This window comes from Carcharodon carcharias, chromosome 12 (assembly GCF_017639515.1).
Source record: "Carcharodon carcharias isolate sCarCar2 chromosome 12, sCarCar2.pri, whole genome shotgun sequence".
NCBI classification, from domain to species: domain Eukaryota; kingdom Metazoa; phylum Chordata; class Chondrichthyes; order Lamniformes; family Lamnidae; genus Carcharodon; species Carcharodon carcharias.
In genome coordinates, this window is record NC_054478.1 from 32,213,836 (window position 1) to 32,238,655 (window position 24,820).

The 24,820-nt window shown below is 40.7% G+C and overlaps 1 protein-coding gene across 9 annotated transcripts in view; it reads right to left on the reverse strand.

Annotated features, from left to right (window-relative positions):
- Positions 1–24,820, reverse strand: part of clasp1a (cytoplasmic linker associated protein 1a) — a 307,929-nt gene that overhangs the window by 157,374 nt on the left and 125,735 nt on the right. For all 9 annotated transcript variants that reach the window (XM_041201534.1, XM_041201541.1, XM_041201539.1 and 6 more), the window contains exon 9: positions 1,578–1,724. In XM_041201534.1, the coding sequence (XP_041057468.1) occupies positions 1,578–1,724 (147 nt within the window). The remainder of the gene's footprint in view (positions 1–1,577; positions 1,725–24,820) is intronic.

Here is a 24,820-nt window from a genome sequence, read left to right on the forward strand (position 1 = left end):
CTTTGACCATGTTTTTGGTCTTCTGACCTAATATCCCCTAACATTGCTTGATATCATATTTTGTTTTACAATGCTCCTGCAAAACACCTTGGAATGTTTTATTGCATTAAAGGTACTATTTAAGTTGTTGTTGTAACCAACATACTCCAGCTGATCAACAGTATATACAAACTACAAAACCTCCTGACTTTAGCCAGTTTTAACTTCCGCACTACCCTTTCACACACTTAGAGGGCTATTAAGCCTTACTGTGTTCAATCAACATCCAAATTTTCCAAACATACACTGAAAAAATATTAATTTTCATAAGGCATCTTATGACCATTCCCGGAAATGTCGAAGTGCACGCCAAATTCTCATGAAATTCACAAAAGCTGTTTGAATTCAATCTAATCAGAAACGTCAGTATAATACTGAGAGGTCGAAGGTCTTTTTTTCAACTGAGATGTTAAACCAAGTCGTTGTCTCTGTTACAGTGGCTCAGAAAATGTTAACTATCGCATGACTGTGCAAAGAAAAGCAAGAGGTTCTTCACTCATCCTGGGCAACAGACATCTCTGATAATTGTTCATCGCGTTGCTACATGCAAAATGAATGATTATATTTACTTACACAACATAGTCAGTACATGTCCAGGTACTATGTTCATTGTTGACAGATACAGTTTGGGCTATATACATAAGGCTTTCTTTATATAGGTTTACACATATAATTAATCTGTAATGTTAATTTGTGTCATTTTATTTTATCGGAGTGAAGTATTATTAATGACACCACTTAATTCATCAAAAATAATATGTAATCACAAACCTTCAACTCCTAGTCTCTTGAGTTTTCAGATGGAAGACATTCTTCAAATAATATTTGCACTTGGAGTTTAATGTCATTGGTTTTACAAACCTGACATTGTGCCAATGGTTGGTATCTTTAACGCTTTTCCCTATATCAGAAATTTGAATTCAGAGTATCTGACATTTGATGAAGAACCAACCACTATTACTGCTTTCAGTCTATAGCATCCTTGAAGTATTACCCCCTTCTTAAAAGATAGAATCAGCAGCATAGTATATCAAAAAGACAAACTATCCATCACATCCAGAATTTCCACTCCCCTTTAAAGGATATTACCCATTTTGGGAGTGAAAGCAGCAGGCTAAAAACAGAGCATCAAGCTTCATAAAAATATAATCTGTGGGGAAAAAAAAGTGGCAGCACAAAATAGCTTATGCAACCACACAAATCCTGTGTAAAAAGAACAATTAAAGTTAAGTCTTTATTCCAATTTGGATTTTAACTGACACTGCTAGCCACAAGTTCCTGATGTATAGAAATACCATCCACAGAATTAGATTGTATACATGAATAATGGATTATAAAGGATAAAGAATATGGGAACAAGGTGAGCAAATGCAATTAGAACTATCTAATTGTATGGGGAGCGAGCCTTGACATGGGCTGTTTGGGAAGAATGGCCCATTTCTGTGTTCCAAGTTCTTTCTATTTATTTGTTGAAAGAGGTGGTCACAAGACAAATTATGTAGAAACATTTGCCAAATCAGACACTGGGTGTGTCTCACCTGTTGCACTTCTCAAGCCAACTGCAGACGATCCTGGTCTACGACCTGTGCCGATTGGACGCCGTGAACTGGGAGCTTTTGAGGATGTGGAGCTAGCAGAAGATGGTCTGTTTCCATCCACAGAATCTTCATCATCAAAATTTTTATCTAGGTAAAAAAAAGGAAAAATATGAAGACAATTTCCTCAATCAGTATTTTAAATATGCTTCAGTATAAAACCATCATCCCTAGGTGTTAATTACTAGAGCCAATTTCAACATCACACACCACTATATTATCTGGTGATCTACTTCTTTTCAAAATGACATCTGAAACACCAGAGGAGACTGGACATTTCGGAGCTTTCCTCCTTTACATAGCTCTATTTCCTTTAATAAATTGCATTTAGCACATTTTTGTCCGTGTATACTCTGTTAAAATATACAACATTCACTTACAAGCACAAATTTTTTTGCAGATTAGTCTTCTCATCATCCCTCCCTTTAACAATCGCAATCACCACCTCTGCTTCAACAGATTCTATTTGCAATCAATCCAGACAATGATCAATCATGCTCTCATGTGCTATGAGGCTAAGCACACACTGTCCACTGAGCATTAAAACAGATATAACCCAACATATTCATCAGTAGCATGTGCCTTAAGTCCAAACAGAATATTCCAAATGATTGCATGTGGAAATATTGTAACTTCGTTTTTTTTTTAAGTCTTTAAAGGCAAAGGCACTATCAAAAGAAAATGGGAAGTAAAAGGCAATCCCTGCTGCTATCAAAACCCACAGCTAGAGTCTGCCTCAAGCATCTCATGGGAGGCGTTAGGAGGACTGCTCGAACAGCTGTCATCAATTTCCTTTGACAAATAAAATGTCGGCTTTATTATCTATTCCAAACTCTTCTGACCTCAATATTAAACAGCAGCAACACTCAAAAAGCAGTATCTTGTGCAGATTACTATTTACTGGTTTGCTATTTCAGAAGGTTTTTTTGGAAAGATGTTTATGAATTAAGACATACAAGTTCTAATTCGTAACATACATTAGACCAGACACCCTCATCATGAGCCAAGGAGCTGCAGCAGGGATCTATACACCAGTATGAATAGTAGACAACACAAGATACATTTTCAATTTGATAAAACCAGAACCTTCTTTACATCAGAAAAGAAATACCCACAGTTTAACTTATCTTACGTAATAAGGCACATTTTTAAAATGATCAGTGATAATGCTTCCCCCTTGTGGCGAGAGGAAAGTGCATCATTACAAGCTTAGTTTCCCAGTAACAAACACATGGTTCAGAAACTTGGATGAGGTCTAATAGGTTTAATGATAGCGAATTCTCCTTTTTTGAATAGGTCAGGACTTCTATGTAACACCACAAAATGTGGATTCATAACATAAAATAATAGTTTAACTGTAAATCAAATCTGGATTCCAAAACCAAACAACTTGGAAAAAAAACTTGAAAAACTGTATATACTGATGAAAGGCAATTCTGCCCATCAAATTCACTTATCACTCAGATCACTTAGAATCATCTCTCTACTCTACAAATTTGATTTTCTGAAGAAAGGTACATCAAATATAAACTCAACTCCAAGCTACTTCTTGAAAAATCCCCAGAATATTTATCCATCCTCATATCTGTTTGGCTGTGACCTGGTCTCAAAAACGTCCTGTGTTTCAAAACGCAGAGGGTACATTATTGCATCCCACAAAATTCTGATCATCTCAACCTACACCTTTCACCATAAACAGTCTCATATCACACAATGATTAAATAAGGCAATCCTATATCCTCTGTGAAGCTACAGTTTTGAAACAGCAGTTCAGTTTGCGTCAATTATTACAGGAAAAGATATATTTTGTTCCTGCACTAAGACCATATGTCAATTTTTAAACCAGAAAGCAAACGTTCAAAATAAAACTCTAACAATGAAGTAGCACTGGAGTAGATGCTGAAGGGGCAAGGATGTGGAGTCCAGCTATAATTTTTACACTATTACATCTACAGATTGTGTCACAACATCATTTTCACAATTCTCCACTTAAACAGGATACCTACATACTGAACAATTTTTAAAATGAGCTCCCATTGATGTTGCAGAAAGCAAGTTCATTCAGTAGTTTAGTGGGCAAATGCACAGGCAATATGATACGGAGTCATATAGATCCATAGAGTTCCAAGTTTGGTCTGTGCTGAGTTAGGTAACTTTAGTAAAGAAATTGGATGGAGCTTTACAATTGGGTCTAATATCAGGGTGGGGGAAGGGAATAATCATTGTCCCAATCAGAAACAAATAACCGTGGTCAGAGTGTTTGGATGTGATAGGGCCCAGCTGTGACACCACCAGTCGACTAAGCTGGGAGATGCTCAGTATCCAAGCTGCCGCATGAAGGATGACCTCATGAGCAACCTATGGGAAGGTTCTTGCAGTATTAGTCATACACCCAGAGGTTTATTAAGGGTGGGGGGTGGGTGCGGGATGGCTGTAGATGACAGAAGGCAGGAAGAAATAAAAAGGAGTGAGTCAGGTTTTGTTACGGGTAAGTAGCCACAACTCAGATAGTACATCAACAGCAACAGAATTACAGCAATAATTCATGAACAATGTGCATAAAAAGATCATTTTTAAGAAAAGAGACACATTCTTAAGCAATGAAATTGCATTGTTATGTACTAGTTTAATGTTAAAAATATGTTTTAAAAGAAAACAGATAGCGTGGTAGAGTCCATAATTTGAAAGCATATTATTTGGTTTTAAAAGATAATTGATTTACACTACTTAAATGAGAGCTGTTATCTTCACCATTTATTTTATGATCTTACACTAGAGAAATACATTAACTGAAAATAATTTGTTCTGCACGCCAACAGAAAATTCCGCAATGGGAGCATAGGGATAGTGGTAATGTCACTGGACTAATAATCTAGAAGCCCAGGCTAATGCTTTGGGGACACAAGTTCAAATCTCACAGCAGCTGGTGGAATTTAAATTCAGCTAATGAATCTGGAATTGTAAAGCTGGCCTCAGTAATGGTGGCCATGAAACTATCAACAATTGTGTAAAAACCCAACTGGTCCACCAATGTCCTTTAGGGAAGGAAATCTGCCATCCTTACCTAGTCTGGCCTAAACATGACTATGGACGCACAGTAATATGGTTGACTCTTAATTACCCTCTGAAAACAAGCCACTCAATTCAAGGATGGGCTACAAATTCCAGCACTGTCAACAACATCCACATCCCATGAAAGAATAAAGAAAGAAAATTGCAACTATGCCACCTCATATTAAGAATTAATTCCTTACTTTTAGCGACTCTTGATTCAGATCATCTCAGTAGGCTGTACCCATTTAATATTTGATTAAAGAAGGAAAACAATAAATTATACAAAACAATTGCTTAAGTTAAGAAATTGGATGGGATTAAAAGGAAATTATTAAAAGATGAAGGAATAGTGAAGGTAAATAAAAGGAAAAAGAAATATCAATAAGCAAACAAGGCAACATAAAAGGGTGAAGCAAATTAAAATTAAGAACAAAAGGTGCAATACAATTGTCAACTAACACTCTAATACCTTATCTAGTATATGCATATTATGAAGATGTTCAAGTTGAAGACAGGTTCAAGTTGAAGACTGTCTCAGTTGAGGAGCTCCTTCAAAATTCCAGTTGCAAGAAAGACACTCCAACAGCAGCATCCTTTCCCACGTCAACATGCCCAGCATCGGACACTGATCACTCAAAACCAGCTCCGCTGGGCAGGACATGTCATCCGCATGCCTGACGTCAGACTCCCAAAACAACTGTTCCAGTGGAATTTGGCCACGGCAGTGACTGCCAGGAGGACAACGGAAACAATTCAGGGATGTCTTGAAAACATCCCTGAAGAGATCAAACGTCCCCGACGGCTCATGGGAGTCCCTGGCTTGTAACTGACCAAAATGGAGGAGGTTTATTTGGGAAGGCACCAAACACATTAAGATTCTTCATCGGGAGCATGCAGAGGCAAAGTCGAGCACACAAACGCCTCACCTGACCGACCCTTCAAGTACCAACTGCCCCACATATGGCAGAGTCAGCAGATCGCGCCACTGGAGTTATCAACCATCTCAGAAGCCATCAAACTAGAGTGGAGGCAAGTCACCCATGATCCCAAGTGACTGCCTAAGGAGGAGGATACATACAATGGCAAATAAACCAGTCAATTACTGTCATGGATTAGTACAATCCTTATGGTCAAAACAGACAGTAAAACCCTTTCAGCATTATTGTCTTCACCTTCAAAATACACTAATTAGTCATTTTTGAGATATTAATGTCTATAATGTCATTGGAAATTATTTTTTAAAATAGCGTTCCAGTGGGGTCTGTGTCTATGTGTGCATCTTAGGTGGATTAAAGCCAGCTAGTCTGGGTTCTTTGATGTATAGTGGTTTTGAGATGTTGATTAGGTAAACGTAAGGAGAGTAGATGGTAAATTTTCATTTGTTAAAAGAAGCCATTCAAAATTGTGGGTGAAATCTTACACCTTGCTAGAAGACGCCAAGAAATGTGTTTTTTTTTCAGCTTACTAATAAAATTGGTGGGATGAAAGGATGTTATTGTTAAAGAGGTAAAGTTAAAAGTCAAGAGATACAATGGAAAATTTACATTCAAAGAAAAAGATATGTATAAAGGAGAAAGGAGATTGTGTGCAAGATAGATGCATTTTAAGATCCAACAAGTATGAGAAGCCTCCAGCCTATAAGCCTCAAGCTGCTGTCTGCAAGGACCCAGAGCTGAAAGGAACTCATTTTTAATGTGACTGTCCAGGATATGCTTTGCCAGGTGTCTGTTTAAATCTATGAGATTTACTATTGCCTTAACAGGGATGTAACTGACAATCAGATTAATTAGGGGATTTTTGTAGTTATTTTAGTAGTAATTTTGTAGACTTACGTGTGTGTTTACAATCTTTCGTGTATTAATAAATATTTAATTCAGTTTTATAAAAATCTCGAGACTTGGTGATCTTACAACTACTGAATTCAAAGCCTGCATCACTAAACACACAAATTGCAAAAATGGGTTATGACAGTTGTTTCAAGTTTCCCTCTGGGATTTGAACTCAGCCTTTACCATCATCTGTGTCATAATAATCATTAAAAATGTTTTTAAAACCAAGATCAAAGATGAAAATTTACTGAATTTATTTTTGGAGGATATGGCCAGCATATTTCTTACTTCCTTTCACTTCGGACAACACACAGCCATTTTAAATCCAATCTGGTTGTAAATTCTATACAAAAACATGGCCTTGTGAGTTGGCTTTTTATTGACAAATGTCAATGGTGTTGAATCTTTAATCAAAGCTATGATGCCTGAGGATCAGCAATACCATAAACAAATAGCTCAAATTCTAGGCAGAATGGATGTCTGCATGCTTTTTCTGGTGCTTATCAAGTGCGTAGTAGTGCTCAGCAGTGGCTTAGTGGTAGCATCTCTGGCCTCCAAGTCTTAAGATTCAAATCCCACTCCAGAATCTTGTACACAAGTTCCAAGTCGATACTCTAGTGCAGTGCTGAGCAAGTGCTACACTGTCCAAGCTGCCACCTTTCAAATGAGATATTAAACAGAGGCCATGTCTTTCTTTGCAGGTGGATGGATTTAAAAGAGCCCTCTGGCACCTATTTTGAAGAGCAACAGGGGGAGGTGTCCCCAGAGACCCTAAACTATCACTAAAATAAATATCATTTTATGTTGTTGGTTTATGAATTGGCTGCTACATTTCCCTACATTACAAGAGAGACTATATTCCAGAAGTACTTAATTGCTTGCAAATCACTGAGGGGCTTCGTAGGGTCATGAAAAGATGCCAGATAAATGCAAGTTCTTTCTTTGTAAACTAAGTATTAATGGAAATATACAAGTTTATAAAAAATCAGAAATCTAAAGTCATTATGTGATAGAGACAACAAATCTTCGCAGCCGTAGAGCCACTTGGCAGTTGAAATGACAATCCAGGAAGTGGGCGTCAAGAAAAGAAATCCCCAAAACCTCTCAAACTTTGGCTTTGCCGCAATGTAGAATGTGTTTGATATAAATCAACTGTTGAGGCTTGAATTGACCATGTAGCAAAGTGGAGCGGGGTTTCCTCTTCTAGGAAGTGTTGCTCTGGTTGGGTCAGGACCCGACTCTGGATTCAGTCTGCATTTATACAAATTTCAGTGTCAGTAAACTGCTCTGCACTGATGCAACAGTTCGAGTGTGATCTGACACAGGGTGCACTGGCATTGAATCTAACATAGTGTTTAATGATAATGAAGGTTGCAAGGACATAAGCTGCCTAATTTGCAAATTCAATAGTGAGATCGTGGCTAGACCCCTAAAGCAGTAATCCCAACTGAATTCTTAAAGAGGAAATTCACAGGTAATCTCAAAATTATAAGAAAGGAAGGGCATTGCATCAATACATGTTCTCTTAGATTCTCCAGTAAATGCAAAACAATATTTGGCTTGCAGTTGGGCCACACAGTTCATTTACAAGCAGTAGTTAATATACATCAGTATTATAGGGTTACTTGCAGAGTTTGAATTCCAATTAAAATTCAAAGATCATTTTGTTTTGATAATAAGCAGTGTCGAAAGCTTTGTTAATTTATTGCAAGTTTGTCTATATATTATTCGTGCATTATTTATAATGAAAATGTAAATACAAGATATCTTCCTGTTTTAATCTGACATGGCTTGTACATAATTTACAAACGTTACAATAAATTATAGGGTAAAAATGTACATAGTAAACTAATAAGATACATATTTCAAGCTAAATATTTCCAAGTTATTAATTAACACTGTTCAATCTAGATTACATCTTTTGAAGTTCATTTTAGGTTCAAGAGTGAAAGAGCAAAACAGCTAACAGCAATAATGTTCCTGCATCTGGGTATCTATGGCACACTGGTACATAGGATACAATGCACAAGTCACACCACTAAATGAAGAGCAGCAAGCCATGAATGCTGCAGCAATTTCCACATTAGTTTAATAGGCTGCAAATTTCAACAGCATAAATCCTTTTTATTGCAACTAATTTGAAAATGACTGAGATTCTACAATAAAAAACCCTGTGGCCTGGTTGTAAATTACACACATTATACTTTAAATTAGATTCTGCTGTCTGATGGAGTTTACAACAGTTTGTCAACTTAAGCTGAAAAGGACAAAATATCACACCAATGGCAGCTTATGCTTGTTTCTTAATTTTGCAATCATCTGCAGAATGTATAAGTGACAGAACAACAGGGTAAGATAGTCCTGCAATCAGCTTACAGAAATATACTTATAAAGCATCACTTTATATAAATGATGTATTGAAGCAGATTGCACATTTCAACAATCTTAAATAATAAGTCACAAGTTTGGCACTGTGGCCGTACACTCATCTCCAAGTCAGATGATAGTAATTTCAAACCCAATTAAAATCAAGGTCCAATCTGCATGTTTGGGTAGAAACCTCTCTTACTGCCTAGCGCTGCACCTGAAAAAAAATGGATGTAGTTGTTGGAGTAAACCATCTTAGCCTGAGGCTATCACTACAGGAGTTTCTCAGGGGAAGGCTTTTGGCCCAACCATCTACAGCTGCTTTATCAACAACCTCACATTCATCATAAAGTCAGGAAGATGGTTATCAACTGATAATTACGTCACTCCCAGCTGCATTCACATCTGACGACAGCAGGGCCTGAGTAATATACAGGCTTGGGGTGAAGTCACATGTTGCATCTGCACCATTTCGTTTAATGGAAATCTCCAAGTAGAGTAGACCCAGCCACTTTGCCTTAACCTTCAACAGCACCACTATTATTCAGTTCCCCAATCAGCACTTGGATGTTACCAGCATCCAGGCATTTAACCGGAGCAGCTATAAGAACAATGAGGCTAGAGTAGCAGGGCAGATGCTGAGTTTTGTACAAGGGGCTCACCTACTGACAAGACTCACCTCCATCTCTGAATCTCAAGTCAGATGGAACTTTTATGACTTACCTGAATGGATATAGCCAAAACAGTATTCCAGAATCTTAATTCTGCCCAGGACTGAGCAGTTTGTCTGATCCATATCCATGAGCTAACTAACCTGAAGCTCAAATTGTAAAAAGATTTCAAGCAGTTAATTGCATCTCCCCAGCACTATATAAATGTTAGTGCTGAGCCTTCTTAATATTATGAAAAAGTGGAAATTGTAACCGTTTTCTGCTATTAGAAAGCAGAGCCTTAACAAACATTACGAAAATTCCATGGCGAAGTAGCAAAACAATTGAAGGAAACTGATTGCATCTGTTCATTTACCAGCCATAAAGCTAATGGTAATAGCTGGAAGATAAAGCTAGTGGTAACAGCTAGTTGATAATTCTAGTGCACTACAGTTTCAGAATTTTCAAATCCATCTTTGAAGCTGTACATTACAAAGGACATTTTTATCACTTTCTATACACTGTATGCGTAAGGAACTCACTGTGCTGTCAACCATGATGGATTTGCTCAATTCATGCTTCATGTACCCTGAAGAACGCACCTCATCAGCACAATGCCACAAGCACATTTTTTTTGGATAATCCATACAATTGTGCACATTACTCAAGGGCTTTGAATATTCAACTGGAAATATTTACTCTTGCTGTGCAGTGCTTTAAACACAGACACTTTTTAAAGCATTAATGTTTAATGCACAGAGAAAAAGGGGTGAATCTCTCTCTGGGGAAAACCCAATCTGTGCATTTTTGCAACTCGCAAGCTGCACGCCAAACCCATGTGTGACTACAAATGCAATTTTTGTCTTTTCACACAATGGTCTGGTTCGCAGTGAAGCTTGGGAGCCAAGAACCAGTAGGGGAGTGCGGGTGTGGAGATGGACCCAGTTAGAACATAAGAAATAGCAGTAGGCCATTCAGTCCCTCAAGCTTGCCCTGCACTTCAATTAGATCATGGCTGATCTGCCCCAGACCTCAACTCTTGTGCCAGCTCCTCAGCCCTCAACTTCCCGATATTTCAAAAATCTATCTTCTTTAAATATTTTCAGTGATCTAGTCTCCACAGCTCTCTGGGGTAGAGAATTCTAGACATTCACTTCCCTCAGAAGAAATGCCTCAGTTTTAAATGAGTCCCCCTTATTCTGTAACTATGTGCCCTAGTTTGAGATTCCCTCACTATTGGAAACAACTTCTCAACATCTGCCCTGTCAAGCCCCCTTGCACGCTTCAATAAGACCACCCCTCATTCTTCTAAACTCTAATGAGTAAAGGCCTAACCTGTTTAGCCATTCTTGATAAATCAACCCCTTCATCCCAGCCTAGTGAATCTCTTTTGAACTGCCTCCAATGATAGTATACCCTACTTAAATACAGGGACCAAAACTATACACAGTACTCCAGGTACGGTCTCACCAACACCCTATACAGCAAGACTTGCCTCTTTTTAAACTCCAACCTCCTTGCAATACAGGTCAAAATCCCTTTTGCCTTCTTAGTTACTTTCTGCACCTGCATGCTAACTTTTTGAGTTTCATGTGCAAGAACATCCAAATTCCTCCGTGCTGCACTTTTTTGGAGTCTTTTTCCATTTAAATAATAAGTCTGCCTTTTGATTCTTCCAACCAAAGTGCATGACCTCACACTTTCCTACATTAAACTCCATCTGCCAAGTTTTTGACAACTCACTAAACCTATCTATATCCCCTCACAGATTCTTTATGTCCTCACCACAGCATGCCCTCCCACCTATTTTTGTATCGCCAGCAAATTTGGATACATTACACCGCCCCCCCCCCCCCCGAACCCCCTCCAAGTCATTAATATAGATAGCAAACAATTGAGGCCCTATGACTGATCCTTGTGGCACTCCACTAGTTAAGTCTTTCCAATCTAAAAAAGACCCATTAATCCTGACTCTGTCTCATGTGTTAACCAACCCTCAATCCATGCTAATGTATTACCCCCAAAACCGTGAGCTCCTATCTTGTGTAATAATCTTATGTGACACCTTATCAAATACCTTCTGGAAATCTGAATACACTACCATCCACCACTTCATCAACTCTGCTTGTTATATCCTCAAAGAGCTCTAGCAAATTTGTCAAACATGAGTTCCCTTTCACAAAACCATGTTGACTCTGTTTGATTGCATTAAGCTTTTTTAAATGTCCTATTTCTTCCTTAATAATGGAGGCTACTATTTTCCCAACAAGAGACGTTAGGCTGACTGGCCTATACTTTCCTCCTTTTTGTCTCCCTCCGTTCTTGAACAGGGGCATCACATTAGTGGTTTTCCAATCCGCTGCGACCTTCCCGGAATTCAGTGAGCTCTGGACTATTTTGACCAATGCCTCCACTATCTCTGCAGCCACTTCCTTTAAAACCCTTGGACACAGGCTATCAGGTCCTGGCAGCTTGCCTGCCTTTAGTCCCATTAGTTTGTCAAATACTTCATCTCTTGTGATAGAGACTGTTAAAAGATCCTTCCTCCCATTAACTCCTTGCTTATCTTATATCTTTGGGATGTTAATAGTGTCCTCCAAAATATTGGTTTAACTTATCTGCCATTTCCCTTCTCCCCGTTATCAACTCTCCAGTTACATCCTCCAAGGGTCCCATGATCACTTCAGGCACTCTTTCTTTTTATAGGCCCGTAGAAGCTTGTGCTGTTTGTTTTTAATATTTCTTACCAATTTACTTCCATAATCAATTTTCTTCATTAGCTTTCTAGTCATCCGCTGCTGGCTCTGAAAAAAATCCCAATCCTCTGGCCTACCACTAGTTTTCACCATTTTGTATTCCTTAGTTTTTGATTGGACTCTCTGCTTGACCACCTTTGTTAAACACGGGTGGCTCATCCTTCTCAGAGTCCTTCTTTTTGACCGGATACATTTTTGCTGAGCGTTATGAAATATCAGCTTAAATGCCTGCCACTGCTCATCCACTCTCCTTACCCTTAGCCTATTTTCTCAGCCCCCGTAAGACAACTCTTTCTTCATTCCTCTGTAATTGCCATCATTTAAGTTGAGTACACTGGTTTGAGATCTGAATTGCTTGCCCAGAAACTGAATTTGAAATTCTACCATGTTGTGATTGCTACCCCCTAGAGGATCCTTAACTACAATATCTCTTATTAATCCCACCTCATTACTCGATCTAAAATAGCCTGTTCCCAGATAGGATCTGCAACATATTGCTCTAAGAAACAATTCCTGATGCGCTCTACAAATTCATCTTTCATGTTACACATGCCAATCTGATTTGTCCACTCAGTGTGCAGATTAAAATCACCCATGACAATTGTAGCGCCCTTTTTACGTGCCTCCATTATTTCCCAACTTATACTTTGTCCTACAGTGAGGCAACTCTTTAGGGGCGTATAGATGACTCCCACCCGTGACTTCTTCCACTTGCCGTGACTTCTTCCAAACTGATTCCACATTACAATCTATTGCACCTATATCACTACTCACCACCACACTGATACCTTCCTTTATTAAAAAAGCTACCTCACCTCCTTTTCCTTCTTGCCTATATTCCAGAACATCGAATAACCTTGAATATTGAGTTCCCAGTCTTGGTTACGCTGCAACCATGTCTCTGTGACAACTATCAAGTCATATTCATTTATTACTATCTGTACCGTCAACTCATCTATCTTGTTACAACTGCTACTTGCATTCAGATAAAGATACAAGGGTCAAAATCCTGGAACTCCCTTCCTAACAGCACTGTGGGTGTACCTACACCACATTGACTGCAGTGGTTCAAGAAGGCAGTGCACCACCACCTTCTCAAGGGCAACTAGGAGTGGGCAATAAATGCTGGCCCAGCCAGTGAAGCCCACATCCCATGCATAAATTTAAAAAAAGCTTTGACTTTTTACCATTATTGCTCATTCTGGTTCTGATTTCTGCTGCACTATTTTGCTTATATTTTCTTGCCCCTTTCTGTCACATTGATTATCATTTGCCTCTTCACTACCCTGCACACATGCTCTCCTGTTTACTTTTGATTTTTTAAACTTCCCTTCAATTGAGCCCTCCCCACCTACACTAATTGGTTTAAAGTCCTATCTACAACCTTAGTTATATGATTTGCCAGGACACTGGTCCCAGCATGATTCAAATGAAGCCCGTCCCAACAGAACAGTTCTCTCCTTCCACAGTACTGGTGCCAGTGCCCCATGAATCAGAATCCATTTCTCCCACACCAACCTCTGAGCCATGCATTTACCTCTCTGATTTTATTTATCCTGTTGCAAATTTGTATGTGGCTCAGGTAGCAAAGGAACCACCTTTGTGGTTCTGCAATTTGATTTAGCCCCAAGCTGCTCATAGCCCCTCAGCAGAACTTCTTTCCTAGTTCTACCTATGTCATTGGTACCTACGTGAACCACGACAACTGGATCCTTCCCCTCCCCAGCCCAGAAGAGATGTCCTTAACCTTGGCACCAGGTAGGCAACACAGCCTTCTGGACTCTCTGTCTTTGCTGCAGAGAACAGTATCTGTTCCTTCAACTGTGCTATCCCCTATTAATACTAAATTTCTCTTTTCTCCACCCACTTGAATGGCTCTCTGTACCACAGTGCTGTGGTCAATTCGCTCTTCCTCCTTGCAGCCTGTGCCCTCGTCCACACCAGGAGCAAGAACCTCGTACCTATTGGACAAAGTTACTGGCTGAGGCTCCTCCAAAACTAAATTCTGGATCCCCATACCTGCCTCACTCACAGTCACACCCACCGGTCCCTGACCACGGTCCAAATTTGATATAATTAATCTAAGCAGTGTGACTGTCTCCTGAAATACAGTGCCCAGGTAACTCTCCCCCTTCCTGATGTGTCGCAGTCTCTGTGGTTTGGACTCCAGCTCATCAACTCCAAGCTAAAGTTCCTCAGGCAGCCAACACTTGCTGCAGATGCGGTCACCGTGGATCACAACAGTGTCCACCAGCTCCCACATATTAAAGCTGCAACACACCACCTACCCAGCCACCTCTATTCTATTTAGTTAATTAATTTGGATGTTAAATATTTTAAAAAGTGAATCTCTTAATTGTACTTTTCAGCTGTAATAACGTCTGCTGATTTAAACCACTTGGCCAATTGAGAGAGACACAGAAGAGATACTCACCAATCATCTACCTGTTTTCCTTTGATGTCACACTTCGGCTTTGACAGGTAGAAATAGGTCCTCCTCTCACACTCTCCTCTAGTTGCTGCTGACTGCCTGTCCCAGGGTCCTCCTCTCGCACTCTCCTCTAGCTGTCTTGGTCTGTCTTGGCTCTTCAACACAGTATCCCAGCTCCCAACAGTGTTTAAATGCTCCTGAAACCTTATCCATCACCCCACCACCCCCATGCCAACCCATGCTCCCTGTGATCAACCATGCCACCTTGATGCCTACATTGCATCCTCCGTGCTACCTCAGATCACACATGAAACCCGCATCCCCATGTATGCACTTTGAACAGTCCTCAAATTCCATGCAATACAAAATGGAAAATATTTTACATTCCTGGAAAAAATGAACTACTCCCCATCTCGTAAAAGCCTCCAGATCATTGATACAAAAGTGGAAAACGCATTCTGACATGCGAAGAAGTACGTAATAAGTGCAAGTTCTATTATCTTGTGTCAACAAACCAGAAACCACATCAAAGATACAATGTGTTCCCATAGCACTTGCAAATCAGTGACGCACTGCCAATGGACTGCTCTCTGGGAAGGAATGAACAAGTGCTCATTTCAATTTCAAAGCAGAATGCCTGTCAATCAATGTAGGGAAACAGATGGTTAGATTTTTTCCCCCACCAAGTGTCAAAGCTAGGCAGTTTTCAAAAATCAGCCACAGCCATTTAAATCGTTGTAGAAAAGGTGATAGCACGGGCCAAGAGGACAGTTCGATACATTTTTCACTGCCTGACGGTGCTTTCCATTTTCTTCACAAACTGTCAATCCTGGTGTGTTTTTAATGGGCTTCCAAAACCCTGCACTACTGGATGGAAATGGTCCGCATGAGGAAATCCGATTTCCCACCCCCATTAAGAATGGAGGTGGCCAATCTTAGCAACAATAGTTGTGGCTTAAGGTTGGGAATGCGGAGGAAAAATCAAATTTCCTTCAAAATAAAATTAAGTGTGGCCACTCGTGCACTGAAACTGATTTTCCTTATTCATTCATGGGGTGTGCTAGGCCAGCATTTATTGCCCATCTCTTATAGCCCTTGAGAGGGTGGTGGTGAGATGCAGTCTATGTGGTGTAGAGAGGGTATTCCAGGATTTTGGCCTAGTGACAGTAAAGGAACAAAGATATATTTCTAAGTCAGGATGGTGAGTGGCTTAGAGGGGAACTTCCAGGTAGTGGTGTTCCCATGTGTCTGCTGCCCTTTGTCCTTCTAGATGGTAGCGGTCGTAGGTTTGGGAAGGTGCTGGGTAAGGAGGTTTGGTGAGTGCCTGCAGTGCATCTTGTAGATGGTACACAATGCTGTGCAGCAGCAGTGGAAGGAGAGAATGCTAGTGGATGGGGTGCCAATCAAGCAGGCTGCTTTGTCCTGGATAGCTTCACACTTCTTGTGTTGTTGGAGCTGCACTCCTCCATCACACTCCTGACATGTGCATTGTAGGTGGTGGTCATGCTTTGGGGAGTCAGGTAGTGAGTTACTCGTCACAGGATTCTGAGCCTCTGACCTGCTCTTGTAGCCACAGTATTTATATGCTCATCCAATTCAATTTCTGGTCAATGGTAACCCCCAGTATGTTGACAGTGGGGGATTCAGCGATGATAATGCCATTGAATGTCATGGGGTGAAGGTTAGATTCTCTCTTGTTGGAGATTGCCATTACCTGGAACTTGTGTGCCGTGAATGTTACTTTCCACTTGTCAACCCAAGCCTGGAAATCGTCCAAGTCTTGCCGCATTTAGACATGGTCTGCTACAGTATCTGTGGAGTCATGAATGGTGCTGAACGTTGTGCAGTCAGCAAACATCCCCACTTCTGACCTTATCATGGAGGGTAGGTCATTGAAGTAGCTGATGATGGTTGGGCCATGAGGATTTCCTGCAGTGATGTCCTGGAATTGAGATGATTGACCCCCAATAACCACAATCATCTTCCTTTGTGCAAGATATGACTCCAACCAGTAGAGAGTTTTCCCCCGATTCCTACTGACTCCAGTTTTGCTAGGGCTCCTTGATGCCACACTCAGTCAAATGCGGACTTGATGTCAAGGGCAGTCACTCTCAACTCCAGGTTATAATGAGGTCAGGAGCCAAGTGGCCCTGCCAGAACCCAAACTGAGCGTCAGTGTGCAGGTTATTGCTAAGCATGTGCTGCCTGACAGCGCTGCTGATGAGCCCTTCCATCACTTTACTGATGATGGAGAGTAGACTAATGGGGCAGTAACTAGCCAGGTTGGATTCGTCCTGTTTTTTGTACAGGGCACACCTGGGCAGTTTTCCACATTGCTGGGTGCATGCCAGTGTTGTAGCTTCACTGGAACAGCTTGGCTAGGGGTCAAGGAATATACTGGAGACTGCAACATACATTCAAGGATCATATGGCCTGATTGATAAACTTTTACTTGCATGTAGTCAGGACAGATTACTGAAATCCTTAATATGTGTTTTGTGATCAAATTGCAATTAATTCAATACCTCAGTCTTACAGAAGCCAGATGCACACACAAGTGTGTCAAAGAACATGGGAGTTTCTATTGTCATGAATAAGGGCACTAAAGAAAACTGCCACTATTTACTATTATGGCAAAGGCGACAATCCAAGTCTTTATCAGAACGTTAGGGCTTGTCAATCAAGTACAATGAGGCGTTAATGCAGTTTGACTCGGTGATGATAGACACAATTCTGTCTGACTTTGAGCAAATCTCATTCAATCAGGTGCTTTAGGAGAAATTTAAACTGGTGACAAAGTGTCATTTGAATGAAGGAAAATAGGTAGTGATATGGTGAAGAACCCGTGCGGAAGAACAAAACAAACTCAGTGAGCCACTTCATCCAAAAAGGAATTATTTGAGAGCAAGAGAGGAATGCTGATTTGAGCTAGTAAAAGATACATTAAGACCGATTTCAAAACTGTCACCCCGTGAAGTGATCAATACATGGCAGAGACTTCAAAACGTAATCATGGAGGCAAAAAACCTTGCCATCATAAAAATACTGAAGGGTGTAAAAATATGGAGAGAGGTTAAAACAGTGAGACTTCGGGATAGAGGTTAAAACAGCGAGACTCAAGTAGGAGTAAGTTTAAAATAAAAGCAAGGGCCCATATTCTATCTAGTGTCTGGTGAGTTCAGTCCCGTGGTTTGCACAATCTGAGCTATGTGGGAAATCTTAGACAGTCTGGATGGCCATGTGTGCAGGAGGTGCCTCCGACCGGAACAACGAGAGCTCCAGGTTTTGGAGCTTGAGCGGCAGCTAGGAGCACTACAGTGCATTCACGAGGCTGAGAAGTTTGTGGATAGCACATTTCAGGAAGTGGTCATCCCGGAAGTGCAAGCAGAGAGGGAATGGGTGACCGCCAGACAGAAGCAGGGGACCAGGCTGGTAGTGAGGGAATGCCCCGAGTGCATTTTGCTCGCAAACCGTTTTTCGGCCTTGAAGAAAGGAAAATGATGAGAGTGACAGTTCCTCTGTGGAGGCCAACCAGAGCCAGGCCATGGCATGTGGGTGGTCCAGCTGCTCCAGGTTTTGGGGGGGTGGGGGTAGTGTGGAAAGGCAATAGTAGTAGGGAATTCTTTAGTGAGGGGAAGACAGGTGCTTCTGCGGCTGTGGGCGTGACTCCAGGATGGCGTGTTGCCTCCTGGGTGTCAGGGTCAAGGATGTTATAGAACGGCTGCAGGGCATTCTGAAGGGGGAAGGTGAACAGCCAGAGATCATTGTCCATGTTGGGACCAATGTCGTAGGAAGAGAGAGAAATGAGGTCCTATAAGCAGGCTTTAGGGAGTTAGGTAATTTTGAAAAGCAGGACTTCAAAAAGGTTGTAATCTCCAGATTACTCCCAGTGCAACACAGTAGTGAGTATAGGAACAGAAGGATAGAGCAGATGAATGTGTGGCTGGAGAGATGGTGCAGGAAGGAGGGCATTAGATTCCTGAGGCATTAGGACCACTTCTGGGGGAGGTGGGATGTGTACAGGTTGGACAGGTTACATCTGAACAGGAGTGGAACCAACATCCTCGCGGGGAGGTTTGCGAATGCTGTTGAGGTGGGTTTAGACAAAATTGGCAGGGGGATGGGATCCTGAAAAGTAGTTAAGAGAGGAGAGAAGCTGAGATGGAATTAGAAGTTAAAATGCTAGTGAGCGGTCTGAAAGACAGGGGAAACGTAGGCTAGATAAGAAGGAATTGAGTTTAGCAAGGCTAAATGGAATATGTTTTAATGTAAGGAGCCTGAGGAATAAGACAGACAAGCTGAGGGCACAGGCAGGCACTTGGGAGTATGCTACCATATCTGTGAACAAGACTGGACTAAAAGAAGGCAGGATTGGCAGTTCAACACTCCTGGTTATAAGCTATTCAGATGAGATAGAGAAGGGGATAGAACACAGGGTGGGTGGGGAGTCCCAATCTTGATCAAGAAATCAATTAAAGCAGTGAGGAGGGATGATATCTTGGAAGGATCATCAAATGAGGCCTTATGGGTAGATGTAAAAAAACACACTGGGGCAAACACGCTGTTGGTTGTAATTTAGGCCCCCAACAAACGCAAGAGTCAGGGAGAGATAGAGAATCAAAGATGTAATCAAATTTCAGAGAAGTGCAAGAATAATAAGGCAGTAATAGGGGGATTTTAACAACCCAAATATTAACTGGGATAGTTTTAGTGTGCAAGGTAGGGAGGGAGCAAAATTCTTAAGTTGTATCCAGGAGAGCATTTTTAGTCTGTACATAGAAAGCCCAACAAGGAAGGGGGTAGTTCTGGACCTAATATTTGGAAATGAGCCCAAGCAGGTGGAAGGCGTATCAGTAGGGGAGCATTTTGGAGATAGCGACCAAAACTCAGTTGGATTTAGGATAGTTATGGAAAAGGATAATGTTGGGCCAGGAATGAAAGTTCTAAACTGGGGTAAGGCTAATTTTACTAAGATGAGATACGCAGACTGAGTGACCGCTTTGTGGAACATCTTTGGTCTGTCCACAAGCATGACCCAGACTTCCCTGTCGCTTGCCATTTCAACACACTGCTTTCATGCCCACTTGTCCGTCCTTGGCCTGCTGCAATGTTCCAGTGAAGCTCAACGCAAACTGGAGGAACAGCACCTCATCTTCCAACCAGGCACTTTAGACTTAACATTGAGCCTTCTGGACTTAACATTGAGTTCAACAATTTCAGATCATGAACTGTCTCCTCCATCCCCACCCCCTTTCCAATTCCCCTTTTTCCAATAATTTATATTTTTTTAAAAATATATATTTCTTTTCCCACCTATTTTTTAAATTTATTTCGATCTATTGTTTTATCTCCACCTTTTAGCCCATTTCGATCCCTTTCCCCCCATGCCCACTAGGGCCATCTGCCACTAGCTTGTCCTGCTTGCTACCCTTAATGTCCCCATTAGCACATTCCTTGGATAATATCACCACCATCAACAGTCCTTTGTCCTTTTGTCTATAACATCTTTGGCAATCTCTTCTTTGCCTCCACCTATCACTGGCCCCCTAGCCAGCTCTACCTGTCCCACCTCCCTCTACCAGCTTATATTCCACTTCATTTCTCTATTTCCTTAGCTCTGAAGAGTCATATGAACTTGAAACGTCAACTGTATTCCTGTCCGCAGATGTTGTCAGACCTGCTGAGTTTTTCCAGGTATTTTTGTTTTTGTTTATGATTTGGTCTAAGTGGACTGGGAGCAGCTACTTGGAAATAAAACTGTGTCAGAGCAGCGGGAGGCATTCAAGGGGGAAACAGCGAGAGTAGAGGGCAAATATGTTTCCGTAAAGACAAAGGTGGGGGGGACCAAGTCCAGAGGGCCCTGGATGTCAAGGAACATAAAGGTTAGGATTAAGGAAAAAAAAGAGAAGTTTATGGCAGATGCTGAGAACTCAGTATGGCAGGGCATCTAGAGGAGTATAAAAGGTGCAGGAGTGAACCTAAAAATGAAATTAGGAAAGCATAAATGTTGGGGAGCATAAATGAAAATTCAAAGGGATTTTTTAAATGTATAAAGAGCAAGAGAATAATGAGGGAAAGAGTAGGGCCAATTAGGGACTGTAGAGGTAATGTGTGTGTAGACCTGGAAGACATGGTTACAGTCCTCAATGAATACTTGTATTGGTCTTCACAATGGAAAAGGATGACACAGGTATAGACACCAGGGCGGAGGGCTGTGAAATATTAGAGGAAATTAACATAGGGAGAGAGAGGTGCTAGCAGGTTTAGCAGCCTTAAAGGTGAATAAATCCACAGGCCTGGATGAGATGTATCCCAGGCTGTTGAGGGAGGCAAAGGAAGAGATATCAAGGGTCCTGGCAGTAATTTTCAAATCCTCTCTGGCCACAGGTGACCAGAGGACTGGAGGACTGCTAATGTTGTCCCATTATTAAAAAAGGAAGGGATAGAACAGGAAATTACAGGCCAGGTCAGTCTAACCTATGGACTTCTACTTCCTTGACCAGTCTGCCAAGAGGGGCCTTATCAAAAGCCTCGCTAAAGTCCATGTAGACCACATCAAATGCATTACCCTCATTAACACTCCTGGTTACCTCCTCAAAAAATTCAATCAAATTGGGGAAGTTACTAGAAAGAATTATGAGGGACAGGGTATATCTGCACTTGGAGAGACACGGACTAATCAAGGATAGTCAGCATGGATTTGTTAAGGGAAGGTCTTGTTTGACAAACTTGATTGAATTTTTTGAGGAGAGTAATGCATTTGATGTGGTCTATATGGGCTTTAGCGAGGCTTTTGATAAGGTCCCTCATGGCAGACTGGTCAAGAAAGTAAAAGCCCATAGGGTCCAAGGCAAAGCGGCACATCGGATCCAAAATTTTTCAGGATTTTTTTTTTTAGTAACTAGCAGCAGATAACTAAAAAGCTAATAAAGGGGGAGAAAATTGATTATGAAAGTAAATTGGCAAGAAATATAAAACAAACAGCAAGAGCTTCTACAGGTATATAAAGAGTGCCTAAAGTGAGCATGGGTCCCTTGGAGGATATGACTGGAGAATTGATAATGGGGAGCAGGGACATGGCAGATAAGTTAAACCAATATTTTGCATCAGTCTTCACGATGGCAGACACTATAAATATCCCAAGATATCAGGCAAGCATAGAGCTAATGGGAGGAAAGATCGTGTAACAGTCTCTATTACGAGAAATAAAGTATTTGACAAACTAACGGGACTAAAGACAGACAAGTTGCCAGGACCTGATGGCACACATCCAGGGGTTTTAAAGGCAGTGACTGCAGAGATAGTGGAGGCATTGGTCAAAATATCCCAGAGCTCACTGGATTCTGAGAGGATCCTAGCGGATTGGAAAACCACTAATGTGACACCCCTGTTCAGGAAGGGAGGGAGACAAAAAGCAGGAAACTACACTCAGTTTAAAATCTGTCGTTAGGAAAATGCCAGAGTCCAATATTAAGGAAGAAATAGCAGGACACTTAGAAAACCTTAGCACAATCAAACGGAGTCAACATGGTTTTATGAAAGGGAAAGCATGTTTGACAGATTTGCTAGAGTTCTTGGAGGATATAACGGCAGAGTTGATAAAGGGCAACCGGTAGATGTAGTGTGTTTGGATTTCCAAAAGGCATTCGATAAGTTGCCACATAAAAGGTTATTGCACAAGATAGGGGCTCACGGTATTGGGGATAATGTATTAGCATGAATTAAGGATTGGTTAACACACAGAAGACAGGGTTGGGATTAATGGATCTTTCAGTTTGGAAAGACGTAACTAGTGGAGTGCCACAAGAATCAGTCAAAGGGCCTCAATTATTTACTATCTATATTAATGACTGGGAGGAGGGGGCAGAGTGTAATGTATCCTAATTTACTGACGATACAAAAATAAGTGGGAACGTGTGTTGAGATGAGAACATAAGAAATCTGCAAGGGGATATAGATGGGTTTAGTAGTGGGCAAAAACTTGGCAGATGGAGTTTAATGTAGGAAAGTGTGAGGTCATAGTGGGGACATAGTAACAGAATAAGGGCCATTCATTTAAAACTGAGATGTGAAGGAATTTCTTCTCTCAGGGAGGTAGTGAATGTCTGGAACTCTCTACCCCAACAGTACAAAAACCGCCAATATCCACCTTCACCTCAGCACATCTCATCTATATCTTCGTCACCTCCAAACTCAACTAATTCACCCACCTCTCCCATCCTCTGTAACCTTTAGCTCATCCAAAACCGCTGCCCATACCCTATCCAGCACCAAGTTACACATACCAACCAGCTCCAGCCTTCCTGACCTGCATTTGTTAAGTCTCCCAGTGCCTCCAATGTAAAATTCTTAGCCTTTTGAGTTTAAACCCCTTCATGGCCTCACCCTCTCTCATCTCTGTAAACCTTCCTACAAACTCAACATTCCTCCAAATATGGCTTTTAATGCATCCCTCTCCCTCTCTTTTTGCCACCAACTGCCATACTTTTAGTCACCTAAACACCATGCTCTGGAATTCCCTGCCTAGATTTCCCTCTGCCTCTCCACCTCCCACTCTCCCACTATAACAGTCTTGTAAACCGATTTCTTTGAGCAAGCTTTTGGTGACATCTTCTAATGATTCTTTCGTTAGCTCAAACATTTATTTCTGATAAATACCAAATACCTGAGAAAAACTTTGGGACATTTTTCTACATCAAAAAGGTGTAATATAAATTCATGTTACCGTTATGATGTCTGTAGTATTAAAACTATCCATGTGATTAAAATATTGCATCTTTTAAGCTTTAACAAATCACAACTACCTATAATTTGTGGCAGATTTTTTTGTACAGAATCATTCAATATTTCAACAACAGCAACCTATAGTGCCTTTAACGTAATAAAAAGTCCCAAGGTGCTTCACAGGAGCAGAAGACAAAATATGACACTGAACCATAGAGGGAGAATTAGGTCAGATGAAACAGGGCATCCTGTGAGATGGGCATCATCAGTATTTATCAAAAATACCAGAGATTACAAATGCTAGAAACAATCTTAAAATTCAGCTTTTTTGAGTTAAACTTAACGCACGTTTGTTTTAAGACACAATTTATCGTGCGGTACTTCATTTCAAGTGTCACAAATCTTAAAAACAACATTCCATTATCACAGTAGGGGTTAGTGAAGCACTTTTGGCACTTAAAATACCAGTAGCAAAGTAATTTAAAATAACTTCCAGTGCCTCAGAATGAAAAATAAATTATTTTAAAGTTCATTATCACAAGACACAAATGTGTTCTATTACTTAGGCCATGAATCAGATACACTTTAATGCTTCTAGGCTTCACAGTAGTAGAATGTTTTTTGTGCCACATAGTGGTAGCATGTGTTGTAGCAGCAACACACTGTGAAATTATTTCAATAAATCCACTGTGCGACCCTTCCAACTGTATGCTTTTTGCTTTAGGACATATGTAAAATCAAGCACTTTCCACCTCCTGCGGCACTCCACACTGTTACGTTATCTACATTAAAATCAAATTGGATGTAATTTTATTTTCATTTTTTAATTTAGTGTCTTTTGTGATTGTGTGGCCGCAGTAGGTTGGCACTCCACATATAACAGCAGCCATCAGGGTGTCAACCAATAATTCATCTGCAAGCTTAGATAACGTCAACATCAATACTAAAAGTATTCCAGCAAACCTGATCCTAGTTTTCATCGAACATCATATAACATGTGTTTTCCAAATGCCATTAATTCATTATCAGAAGCGGGAACCTTAGCTGACTTTACCTGACCAGCCCTAGAAATACTAATGCCACAGATAACCACCTCATCACTGACCTAGCTGAAAGTTGGGTAGCTAATAAAAAAAGCAGAATATGATTACACAGTTCAAGAATATGGGCAGTAAAATAAGTTGACAACTGTAGGCATCCAAATTTTGCTGACAAATCATAAGATACAAGCTGTTATTTCTGGTTAGTCACTCTTGCAAATCTTGCCGTTATTTCTTTTCTGGCCTTGCCAGACTTCAGTTACGCCAAAGGGAATTTACTTCAACCAACACATCAAATAGAGTCAGTCACAAACGGGTGAAAGGTTCATTTTTAT